General features: G+C 38.3%; 1 protein-coding gene across 15 annotated transcripts in view; it reads right to left on the reverse strand.

Moving 5' to 3' along the window:
- MBTD1 (mbt domain containing 1) overlaps positions 1–13621 on the reverse strand; it is a 54660-nt gene that overhangs the window by 37362 nt on the left and 3677 nt on the right. For 4 of the 15 annotated variants that reach the window (XM_039500809.1, XM_039500807.1, XM_039500819.1 and 1 more), the window contains 5 exons: positions 10960–11007; positions 6934–7135; positions 5571–5710; positions 4011–4125; positions 3828–3913 (listed from right to left, as the gene is read on the reverse strand). In XM_039500809.1, the coding sequence (XP_039356743.1) occupies positions 3828–3913; positions 4011–4125; positions 5571–5710; positions 6934–7135; positions 10960–11007 (591 nt within the window). Of the gene's footprint in view, positions 1–3827; positions 3914–4010; positions 4126–5570; positions 5711–6933; positions 7136–9537; positions 9747–10959; positions 11008–11156; positions 11310–13621 lie in introns of those variants that run through there. The other 11 variants (XM_039500816.1, XM_039500822.1, XM_039500817.1 and 8 more) reach the window with 7 other exon arrangements.

Consider the following 13621-nt stretch of genomic DNA (forward strand, 5'->3'; position numbering starts at 1 on the left):
GGAGGGAGGGATAGCTCAGTGGTTTGAGCATTGGCCTGCTAAACCCAGGGTTGTGAGTTCAATCCTTGAGGGGGCCACTTAGGGATCTGGGGCAAAAATTGGTCCTGCTAGTGAAGGCAGGGGGCTGGACTCGATGACCTTTCAAGGTCCCTTCCAGCTCTAGGAGATTGGTATATCTCCAATTATTACCTTACCTTTGGTCTTGTGGATGTGGAATGTGCATTCATATCCATAACACATAAGTGGTAAGTAAACACCAGCAGATTAGGGTTATGGAGCTGTGTTAATGTACTTTAGGCATAGGAGACTACTAGGACCTAAAGGTCAAAATGTTCAAACTTGATTGCCTAAAGTCAAGTCACCTAATAAAAGAGGCCTGATTTTCAGATTTCAACTCACAATAAGTAGAGTGGCAGGTGTTTCAAACCTCTAAGAATCGGGCCTCTTATGTCTTGGGCAACACTAAGCACTTGTTAATTCTAAAAGCAAATATAAGCTCTTATGTTTTGGGTTAACAAACCTAGTCAAGTATTAAGATACATGCGTATACAGAAGTCCTGCTATAAAAGATGAAATACAAAGAAAACAGTGCTCAATAACTTTTCAGATAGACAAAAACAAAAGTTTTATGTTTTTTGTTACAAATTCTTATTACTGATTAAAAAAGACTTCCTGATGTCAGAGAATATATATTAGACTCAGTAAAAATAACTGGTGCTCAATTAGCAGGATAATATTAATAGTTTTTTTGGGGGGGGTTGTTTTTTTAAGGCAGATGTTCTTTGAAGCAACATTGGGACAGCTGTCAGATTTGTTTTTTTGTTTGTTTTTTTAAGGGTATAGCCTTCTAACGGTTCAGTACCATTGTCCCACAAAACCATGAAGGTTTTGAATTTAGCACCCTGGATAAATCATCCATTAAGAATCTATATAAAGACTTGGATGTGTCTAAGTATTGGGTTATTGGTTTCCCCTCAACAAAACCATTTTCTATTCTAATTGAAAAACAAATGCTCTTATAACTTTGAATTCTTTATTTCTGAGCCAGTTGGATACAGAAGCTGTGGAAAGGTAGCTTAATGCCTTACCAACCACTAGTCAATCACTAATCTCAAGTCCAACTACCCTTACGGTACAACAACATTGGAAAAATTTGCAGGCATTTTTCCCACACTAGTATAGTTCCACTGGTGCTACCAATGGTGGAAGCTGTAGCATATGCAGGGTGCAGGTTCTGAGATATCATAAGTGACTCAGTAATAAAAATCCACACAACTTCTAAGGCTGGTAGCACAAGTGGAGCTGTACTGTTGCAGAAAAATTAATACAAAATTTCCCCTATATCTAGGGCCTGTCTTCACTACCAGGGTAAGTCGACCTAAGTTACATTATTCCAGCTACGTGAATAATGTAGCTGGAGTTGACGTTGCTTAGGTTGACTTGCCACAGTGTCTTCACTGCGCTGTGTCGACGGGAGACACTCTCCCGTCGATTTACCTTAATCTTCTTGGGGAGCTGGAGTACCAGGGTAAACCGGAGAGCACTCTGCGGTCGATTTAGTGGGTCCCCTAAATCAACCCCTGCTGCATCATTTGCAGCAGCGTCAATCTCCCCGTAGTGAAGACCAGCCCTATGAAAGATGTATGATTATTTTGTTTCTGCGTTTATGGAAAGAAAAATTCTATGATCCTGTCTGGGAGTGTTAAATAATAATTTTTAAGATCAAACAAAAACAAAAACCAAGCAAACAAAAAAAAACCCTCACAAATCATAAGAGGACTGTGTTCCAAAAAGGGAAGAGGAGCGATATGCCTACAGATTCTTTGATAAATAGTTTATACTATGTTCTTTGAAGAATGGCGTAGAGCAAAACTGAATACCAAATCAGACCTATAGTATTCTGAACAATGCCCAAGAACTCCACTAAGGACGTGAGAATCTACAAGAGACCTTTCAGGAATGCTGTTGGACTTACAACACTACAGGGCAGGAAGAAGAAATAGGTTTCAGGTAAGAGTATGTATGTAGTAGTATGCCGATTGTTCTTCAGCACTGCCACCACACTACATAGTTGTGTAAAATTCAGGATAAAGTATAAGTATGAATATAGTGTGTATTTTAAGTTACTGATGTACTATTCTAATTCATCTGTGCAACAGTATGATACCAAAATGTAATTAAATCTTTAAATATTAAGTAGCATAATACTGTGAACAGGGCATTCATTCAATTATTTCAGATTTTTCCTAAGTCAGTTACACTATCCTTGAGATGTTCCAGAGTATGGAACGAAGCAGTCAAAAACAACAGTGCACAGCTTACACCGTTTTACTTACACACACATGAGATTTTTTTAATGGAAATGTTCTTCAGTTATATTTGGAAGCACAATTAATTATACTGCCTATCATTTAGCATTTGCTGTTAAAAATAGCACAGGCTCTTCTTAAGACTACCTTTCACTATGCACTAACGAAATTATCTTTTATAGAATGTACAATATTGTGAAACCAGAAAGAAGAAATGCTTGTTCAAGCATGTGGACTTTGGCCCTGAATCACAAAGCTATACTACTCCAGGGCTTTGTTCTGTGCAACAATAAGGCCCTTAAGCATGAAGGGCTCAATTCAGCAAAGCGTGAGTGCCCTCAGTTCCCACTCACTTAGGAATTGACAGTGCGCTGCACCTTGCAACATCCAACATGAATTCGAAATCTGGGTGGAAAATGTTTTTAGTTGAAGTTTTCCATGGGAGAAAACTAACAATAAACTGCCCCTTTATCGCCTTAGCCCCAAGCCCACCAAAATAAATCCATTTTCATTGAAAATGTCGACAGAAAAATTTGACTTTTCATGAAAGAAACTAAAAGTTTTATCTTTCAGCTAAAAAGTTTCAGTTTTCCCAATATATAAGTAAAATAAACCAGAAGCTATCTAGGAAAGCAAGTGCTTTCTGTGAAAATTTTCACACTCTCAAAAACCCAATTTCCATTAAAAACCCCATTTTGACTGAAAATTTGTGACCAGCCCTAATGAATTTATTTTGCAGATATGAAGCAAGAAAGAATTTTTTAAAATATGGATGTAACTTGCACACAGAGCTCTTGAAGAATATTTTCTAAAATGTTTCTGAAATGTACTGATGTGCTATCTAAAATATTAATTTAATATTGTCTGTTGTAGCCAAAAAAAACACCATACTGCTGACAGAAGCTTATATCTAAGTTGTTTAATGCATAACTAAGCAATTTTTGTACTTCCATAATGCTATGTACAAAGAAAAAGTAAGTGAAGGATAGCTTTAGCTTCATAACTACAGAAATTCTTCCCCTCCACTCCCCAAGAAACACAACTGACACTAAGAATTTGATTAAGAAATAAAGACAAAAACAAACCTAGAGCCGAAAGACCAATTTTATACATGCTGCAAGAGGTATGACTTGATCTAATAGGTAGTTTCCATCTTTATCTATTACTGTCTCCCCAACTGGTTTGGTTTAAATTCTAAAAAATTGGACTAATCTATTATTGTGCTTTGAATGTGGGAAAAGTAAGTTCCCAAAGGCTTAAGATACCAGCCTTCTATTTTGTAACTTTGAACCTGAATCATATATAACAAGAGTGGCTGATGATATTCAGAATGGTTTCAAGTAGAAGAATAAGGCATGCATATTTTCTTCTATATTTTTCATTTAAAAAGTGTTTAAATATTAATGTAGTGCTAAATGAATTAATTGATAAAGTACTAAGTAACTGATTTGGCTGCTGTTTCTTGATTAAAATAAATTTAAAATGTCTCAGAGGAAAAAAATAGTGGAGGATACTTACATGTTTAAAACAGGTGACAGGAGCTGCTGTTAAATTATTGCTAGTAATGTAGTTACCCCAACTGAAACCTTCAACAGGGACAGCTGCTAAAAGAAAGTTATTTTGTTTAGGAAGCTGCATAAGGGGTGAACGGCAGATCTTACGTTTCCAAGAATTAGTTTCATTTCTATTATACACAGTTACCTGTTTTAGTCTTCACTTGGTTCTGCAATGTAGCCTGGTACTGAGCATATGCTGCTAGTTTAGCCACTAAAGGTTGTTTCTGCAGAACTTTAGCCTTTTTAGTTGGAGGTTTACCCTAGGACAATAAGAGTTAAGTAAATAAAGCCTTTCAAAACTCCCATCTGGAAATTTTCAAAAAATATGCCTCTCACACTACTACACAAAATCAGTTCTAAAAGGCTCAAGAACATTACACAATTAATTTTGTAAACAAAATGCATCTCTCATGAGGCTATCCTGGTAGGCAAAAATTGTAACAAATAAAAGAGTATGGAAGTTGTCCATTCAAGTACCACGAGCTACACTTAGCATCAGTATAGTTTAAACCCATAGAAGCAGACTCAAGGGAATGTCAGAAACATTAATTTTTGCCTAGGTATGGAAACTTGAACAGCACACAGCATAAGCTGCTGTTCTACAGATAATGGGCAAAGGGACTAGACATCTGTCACTATCAAAAATATGACAAAGGCAGAATCTTAAATCTAATTCTGAAGGCCATATCATGGCAGTCATTAGGCAATACTCCCACAGACACTGGAGTTCCATGTGAGAGACTATGATAGACTATAACCTTGATCTCCTGCCAGCTGAGGTTTCAGTTTCTATTAGTGTTATTCTTATAACACATCTACCCAATTACCCTTTTAAATAAAACTAATTTAACAAAAGGGAAAAAAGAAAAAGAATTAAAACAGTTTACAACATGCCAAAGTTAATACAGCTCAATATGTCAATCTCTATACAAGGTCTTTTAAAAATTCTATTTGTGAATAAAGTGACAGCAATGGTTTAGCCACTGTGATCTGCGAAGCCAACAAGTACTTTGAGGCTAAATCGATGGATTATTCAGATGCCACACACTTACATTTAAAGGATTATCCAGCTCTTTCCACTGCAAGTGCAGTGGGCCCATGGCAGCAGAGTTTATTTAATTCCTCTGCAGAAGAAAACTAAATAGCCAAAGGAAGTGCACCATAAGAGTTCCTTGAACAGCACCAGGCAAGGCACAAGAGGATCAAAGCAACAGGAACTGCACAGATCTTCCCTTCGTCCACCTGCCCTTGCCTATGGACCACAGAAACTATTTTGGCTACTCAGTTGGTGGAGGGGCAGAAACTCATTTCCCACAATCCCATTCAACATATATGCACAATCCACTCAGGCTAGGTGGATTAGGTCAAGATTTGCTCCTTGACCCTTATAGAAGTGTTGATCTCTATTTTTGTTAGGTGAACACACTGCTAATGTAACTTTTTAATTTTATTTTCCTGTAAGAGCTAAAAAGATAAGGTTTTAGGTTTAGAATTTACTCAACAGGAAATTTGCACTCAATGTAAACAGCAGATGAATAATATAAGTTTTGACTCACTAACACAGTTACATTACTATGAGTTTACTAAAAAACAACCTAATTTTTTTTTAAAAACATGCATGAGCTCAGATAAACCAGGCCAGACAGATAAATGCTTATTTGTAAAACATGCAAGGATAAGTATATAAACAAGATGGTTTCTGTACCGTTACCTGAAGTCTGGCCAGAATGCTGGCCTTCTTGGAGTTTGATGAATAACTTCTGGAGCACGAAACACTACAGAAACGCTTTGTCTTAGAGTAAAAAGCATCTCGGACACCAACCATCCCACACATCTCACAGGTAGCTAATCAGAGGAGAGAAAAGGCTCAACTATAAAGCGTGATAAAAATGTCAGATAAATGAGATGTAAAACCCAAACATAAGGATTCCATCATGAAGGTCTTATGAGTTGCAGCCCCACTTAGCTTCATTTTCACTGTTTAGACACCAAACCATTTCTTAGTCCTTTATCTTACAAAAAACTTACATGTGCTTAACTTCACAAAATGACTAGTCCCACTGACTTCAGCAGAACTACTCAAATGTCAAGGTCTTTGTTGAGTCAAGGCTGAAATGGTCCCCCCAGTTTTCACTAACAGAAACTAATGGCTCATCCAAAGCTGATCTTCATCCTTCATGCTACCCAGTCCTAGGGTTAAAGAGACTTCAAGTGTATGTCTGTGAATGCAGACTTCATCTGATGTTTACTATTCACAACCCAAAAATCAGCCTCATGTCTCTACTTTCCCTTGAATTACACATAAATCTCTCCCATGTATCATGGCCAGTCAACACCCTCATCCTGCTGGCATTACACATTTTATGTATTGTGCTACCCAGTCAGCTCTAGGACACCCAGGGTTGCAGGTGACTTGTGCCACTGTGATGCCCCAAGTGGGTTTTACCACAAAAGAATTCCATTGCTAGGCAGTATATCTGTCTTATTGTTTTTCTAAAATGATGAAGGCGATCTTCCCTCTTTCTCAAAATAATGTGATTCCAAATATGTGGGGGCTGAACACTGTGTGCTGAAAGAGTGGACTTAATAGTGGTAAAGTTATTGTACTAGCACATAAAGAAAGCCAATATAATAAAAGCATTAATGCACTACAAAGTTGTACAGTATAATGCAACTCTAGAGTCACCTCCTATAAATGTTGATGTTAAAAGAGGGTTAACCCAAACTTTGAGAAGGAAGACTGGCTTAGCACTTTAACAGAAGCCTAAGAACTAAAACATATTTGAATACATTTACTTGATGTAAAAATAAAAATATATACACAACACAAATATTTGCATAGTGTCTTTCTTGATAGGTGAACAGAAATTATTTCTTGTTTCTGGCTGTTAGGAGTAAAAGTCTTCAACGGATCTACTTTGGTCTCACAAAGAAGGAGTCAACATGTGTTCTCAAACCCACACAAATGACACCTCAGGTTGAAAGAAAACACAGAATATGGTGATATGCGAGCCATGGGATCCAGCTGAAAACCCACAAACTCAATTCCAGAAAATCTTTGTACTCACCCATGCCAGATTTACCATCTGGATAAGTATAGACCTGTCCATTATTCTTGATAATGGGGAGACTGGATGGTAAGGGAGCAACTTCTTCTTCACTCTCATCAGAGCTTGAGCTGCTACTAGTGTCCTCACTACAACTATCATAACCGTCAAACATCCCGAATGAGTCACGTCTCTTCCTTTCTGACCGTGAAGAATGCTCAGTCTAAAAAAGCAAAACATAAAAACAAGACAAATTAGAATACTCTTAATTTAAAGATTTTGGAGATGCAGTAAATTACAGGCTGAATTAAAGTATCTTCTCCATATACACAGAGATATCAGCCATGTATCTGCTAATAAAATTGTTCAGGATTGAGAACTTCTAGAGGCAGAATTAGCCAGAATTTGATAGTTACATACAAGAAAAAAAATCCTGTCTCATAACAGGCTGAAGAATAATGTGACAAGTCAAATCTCTTCTTTTGTTGACTTCTCTTCCAAGTTCAATAATCCTGGTACCTAGAGTATTGATAGCCAGTCAGAGCACATAAGCAAATGAGTGCATCCTAAATAGCTACAGCCAAATTCACTGAAAACTTTAATATGCTTGTGTTGAGCTAGTCACAGACCTTAGAATATTGGGTAGGGCACTAGTCTAGGATTTGGGAAACCTGTGTCCAAATCCCAGCTCCACCACAGACTTTTTGTGTGACCTTGGACAAATCACTTAGCCTCTCTGTGGCTCAGGTCCTTCTGTGTAAAATGTGGTACTTAAGATTGTAAATGCTCAGATATTATGGTAATGGGGGCCACATAAATGGCTTCAATAGAAAGGTGACTAATTTGTTACTGTTACATACAAGAAGAAAATCCTGCCTGATGGTAGCTCTTTCCTTTAACCAGGTTATGAAGAAACCTGTGAAGTTCACTGCTAGAATGGGAGAGGTTTCAGAAATTTGCAATGAAGACATTCAAAATGTATAAAACAATAAACGTATTGATGTCCTATTTTGCTGAGCATCTAGAGTATATATTTTACATGCCATCTTTCACCTCAAGGATCCCCAAATGATTCTCAGAGAACCACTGAAATGTAACCACTGCCAGAATGGAGAGCAAGAAATTACTGGTTTGGCACAGTGCACAATAATCCAAACATGGAATTTTGGCCAAAGACACCAAGGCCCTATTCATATCCATTCCCCCTTAAAGTTCACACAACAGAAGACAGCGGGCCTCATTCTCCTCTCGCTTACCACCATTTTTAAATTGACAACTCCAATGAGCTGCATTAGTGCCAATCTACGATGGTGAGAGAAGATTCAGGCCCAGTGTCTGTTTAGCTATTGTTCTGTACTGCTTTCCCTTTGTGTTAACTGCTGAATGTGATCAGATACTTCTGTGCATCCACTAACCTGCCTTCATTTCCCTCCCACATACTTGCAATCACCAAAGTGGGAGAATCCCAAAGACTAACCATTTGTCTAGTGGTCCTTCCCTTGCACCTGCCAGAGACAGAATCACATTCACAAAAATCGCAGACATCTGTGATTCCATGCTTTTGCTGTGCATGAAGACAGTATTTTATGGTAAATGTGCATGTTAAAATGTCATAACAAGAGGACACCCCTTGCAGACCACAAAACTGACATGTTACACAAAATAGGTAGAAATAAGATGTAGGATTTACATAAGCTATTTCACTAGAAGATCTCAAAGCATTTACAAACATTAATTATGCTTCACAACACCCAGGGAGGTAGATATCCCCATTTTATAAAGGGGAAATTGAAACACAAGGAGATTACTACAGTTGTCTGAAGTTGGACTGGAAGTCTGTGGCCAAACCAGGAACACTTTACCAAGTTGACTGCTCTCCACCCACTGGATATAAATAGGAATTGGTACGGAGACAGATCAACAGAACAGGGTAAAGAAAGAAATTCAATTATTTAAGTGTGTGTTGGGGAAGGGAGAGTTGCAAGATAGTGGAAAGAAACTCAAAGCTAGGTTTTGTCCCTGATATTTTTGATGAGCCAACCCCGCCTGAAAGTTGGCATGTTCACTAAGAGACTGGAAGTGATATTAAAAGACTGGATTTCACTTTCCTTTTTTACACTGGACATGCTTTCTGTACTGCTAGTTTTAAGACTTCCCCACAATAATCCCCTGAATCTTTTTCCTGATCAACATGCTAGGCAACTGTTCCATAGAGAGCATACTTATTTTACATTTGCCACCTGCTGGTCCAATCATCTAATCTGGTTGGATTATCCCTATTCTGCGTGTTTTAGGACATTTGTTTCCCACTCTCTCTCTCTCTTTTTTTTTTAAATGACGATCCTCTACTCTTGCCTGGCAATATGCCTAAATCCTGGTATGGAGAGAACTTTTCTAATATTCAGAGAGGAATATAGTTTCCACACCACCCAGTCCTAGCCTCCCCACTCCCTTAAAAGCTAAACAACCAATATGTAATGGGGTGAATACACATTTACCTCCCTAACAGCTCTCAAACTTCAAAAATTTCAGTGCACTGTAAAACTACACAGAGATTCCTCAGCTAGTAATTCAAAATTATATTTTAAAAAATGACAACTAGGTAAACCAAGAGAATTTTCTTACAGTCAGCAACTGGCTGAGGAGTGGAGCATTCTTGAACTAGACCCCAATTTGACCCAAACTGAAATCAATGAAAAAACTTGAATTGACTTCAAAAGACCAAGACCAGAACAGGTCCTCGCTGTCAGGAAAAGCCTCACCTGCAGGCCATTATTTATTGCTATTATAAGCCAAAGAGATGCAAGCTCAGTTATGACCTCCTATGTGTTAAAATTAAGTTAGCAATTGAACAACATGTTGCCATGGATACAGTGTTCTAGTAACAATCCTGGTCAGTTACAGATCTGCACATTAACCAACAGGAAAGCAAGTCTTCATCCTCAACATTCCATTAGATTTGTAACTTCTTACAGTTAATGTTTAACACTGTATTGACCATAGCGTCCAGTCGGCCAACCCCTCTGCCACATCATTCACAGATGAAAGGAAACACACTAAGCAAAAATGTTTTAAATTAACAGGTTTCAAGAACACATGGAGCCATCAATCTAGCCATCTTCAAAATGACCATACATATAAAATGTATTTGCCAGTACCAATACATACTTCCTAAAGGTGGCATCACATTCCTCCTCCATAAATCTTGTGCTTGGTCAAACTGTCCCATTATATCTTAACCCACTGAAACATGGAAGTTTTGGTTTGGAGGGGAGGGGGCCGTCTGTGTACGTTTAAAAAGAAGACTGTGGCCTCTATAAAATATTTGTATTCAGAGTTTTGTCAGAAGGTGAATGGCATCTGTGTTTAGGGGAGGCTTTGCTTCTAACACTCTTGGTGTTGATTAATATTTGCATTGGATGTGTATGCTCAGGGATTTAGATTAAATCTCAGGAAAAACTTTCTAACTGTAAGAACAGTAGGACAATGGCACAGACTGTCTCGGAAGGTTGTGGAAGCTTCTTCACTGGAGGTTTTTAAAAGGAGGATGGATAGCCACCTGTCTTGGATGGTTTAGACACAACAAATCCTACATCTTGGCAGATGACCCTTGCAGTTCTTCTAGCCCTATGAGTCTATGATTTGTGCAGCACACATTTTATAAACTAACAAAACTATAGTTTTTCCAAAAGGAAAAATATATACACTTTCAAAATAGCAACTCTAATGAAGAGTCTTACAGGCAAAAATATTTATATCATGCATAGCCCCTAAATATTTCATAAGCCCATTCTCACTTGGCCAAAAAACTGCAATACATGTCAAGACTCCAGAATCAATGTAGTTATCCATGCACCAAGACCTAGATTTTCAGGATATCAGAGTAGGGAGGTGCATTAAAAAGTATACCATGGACAGACATTTATAACGTAAAACAAGCATCTGATCTATGCAGAGCTGCTGAACTACATAACAGATGTAGCCTATAAATAATGAGAAATGTGGCAACAAAGGAGTTAAGTCATGTCACAGGAATCTATAACTTACTCCTGCTGTACAGGCAGAGTTATATTTCTGGATGATGTGGTCTGAAATCTGAAAACACAAAAGGCTATAGATAATAAAACAACAATATTCATATTTCAATGGCTCAAATGAGAGATTAATTTGGCCTGGAATACAATTAATTAAATAAAGATGTGTTTTTGTTGGCTTCATACTTATTTTTGGTAGAAGGAACTTACCCACATCTTTCTGTTGGGAGAGAAGCGACAATACAAAAGAACATCTCGAGCGGCCAGACCCAGGCGGAAGTGTTGGCACCCTTCTCTTTCCTAGTCTCTCCCTTTCTTTTTAGGTTTCGATCTTTACTTTGAACCACTCCAAGATGCCTGCAGCTAGATAAGGAAGTGAACTTGCATCATGATTCCACTTCTGTGACTTCGATTCCCTCGTGGCATTCATGATGATCACTAGTCTATTTCATACTGTCTGGGGGGGAACCTGCTAAGATGCAGGAACATAATCCTAATACATTCTGTTGTTTTTCCCCATTCTATGAACTAGCCCATAGCCACTTCTGTTGCCTTTTCAAAGCCAGTTACAACTACTAAAAGTAAACCTGACTGAATACAGCTGTGGGGATTCCCCCCAAAATCCACAAGGTGTCTTAGTGTCCAAGAATATTTTCCTTTCCTTAAGACGTCATCTTGTACGCTCACTCCCAGCAATCTCAAAAGCTCTCAGAATTTGCAGGCTTTTGAAGAGCTACATACAACAGATATTTAATGCTGAATAGCCTTAATATTTACTTATTGGACAAGATCCGTAGATCACACTCTAATTAGTGTAGAAATAGGGGAAAGCATATATATTCAGGAGAAATTTAGGGAGACAGAACGAGATTTATTGAAACTGGAATTTTTCCAGATCACATCTAGCACCTCCAGTCTTGCAATGTGTGCCACAGAAGCATCCTTTTAATATCTTGTTGAAAGACAGAATCTGCTGGAGCATAAGAGAAGAGTACTAGTTCTAGAGCCACTGATATTGCTTCCCACAGGACTTGGGTTTGCTTAGATTACAAGACCTGACATCACAAACCTAGGCGGAATAACTATAAGCAGAAGGGGACCTTCTTTCAGATTTGCAGTCAAGTACCTTAGAAATAATCAAAAAGTGGAAAGGACAGGCTGAAAGCACTGAGGTTTGGATAACTTACTCTTTTTAAAAGTCTGCCTGAAACTTACAGCAGTTTTAATTTTCTCAAATAGAATTGCATCCCATTAAGTAATTGACCACTAGTACATAGATATACATGGTCTGAACTACACATGCAAAAAGAAAGGAAAAACCCAAGCACTTTTCGATGCTGGATTTAGCAGGAAGCAGGCTATAGAAAGTTTGCATCAATGTCAAAATTAGGATAGGATAAAGGCCAGCTAGCTTCACCTACTGATAACATAACAGAAGGGAGCATGCTGGGAATGGGAAGAGTCTGGGACCGTATAGAGGGTTGTTTTTTTTAACCTCAGTCAGCGGGAAGAGTGGTAGCACTGCAGAAAGGTGTCTTACTAAAGTAGTGTTGGGAAGAACAGCACCAGAGACAGATATGCTAGCACAGAGAAGTCACAGCTGCTGGAAAGAAGGTACTGGATCTGTCATTTTGGGCACATAAGCTGTGGCTTGCTTCCTTAAAGGGATTATGGCGTCCTCAGCAGGAAAAAGGCTTTTGGCACACTGAACATTTCTGGGGAAATGGGACTGAATGCAGCTGCTGGTGAAATAAATGTGGCTTTTTAAAGAACAGTTTAATCTGTGCCTTCTACGACACAACCCATCAGTGAATGCCTGGTAACATACGGGCCTATCTGTATGAAATATCTGAAAACACATAACTATTCTAATAATCGAGTGCTATCACACCAAAAGTTAACATCTTCTCCCTTCCCTAAAGCTGGGCATGCAAATGTGTCTAAATTGGTATGTGCCAATCAGATAAATGGAAATTATAGTCTCTACAATATGCAATTATCTGATCTGCATAATAGTAATAACTGCATGTAGAAACTAAGCATATGACTGCATGTGTTCTTTGTACACAGTAGTGTGTTTTTTTTAAATTGGGACTATCTACAACACTATTGAGAAAAGTACCTTACACAAGCCAGAATAGAACAAAAACTAAGCAAAATAAACAAATTACCACAACATCCAATGCATAAATACTTCATAAAAAAAACTTCCTAAATTGTGTCACTTTGGAGATTGAATTCAAGCTATGGCAGACCATCATGGGCAGCAAATTCCAAAAGGTGAAGGTCTTCAACTGAGAATGTCCTACTATTGAGCCTGAGTAGCTTGACAGCAAGAACATCATGGCTGCTCTTAACTGCCATGACAGGACAAGATGAAAGTGGAGGTGTGGGGGAGGGTCTAGAGAATCCAGGTTCAAGACCATCTAGACTGTTCAAGAACTGCTTACAAAAGAAAACAAGGCACCTGCGCAGAACTTTGAACACAGTTTATGAGCTAATAAAGGCCTATCCAACATAGAGGTTGGCAGCTGCATCCTACTTCAGGCTCAGCCTGCAGGTGATGTTCAAAGCTAACCCTGAGTACATTACACCGGAGAGGAGGTGAATGTGGCATGGATCAACAATTTTGCATTAAAGGATCAGCATAACCTCTAGGTCGGGGCACAGAAGGC

Source organism: Mauremys reevesii, linkage group 15 (assembly GCF_016161935.1).
Source record: "Mauremys reevesii isolate NIE-2019 linkage group 15, ASM1616193v1, whole genome shotgun sequence".
In the NCBI taxonomy this organism is placed as follows: Eukaryota; Metazoa; Chordata; order Testudines; family Geoemydidae; genus Mauremys; species Mauremys reevesii.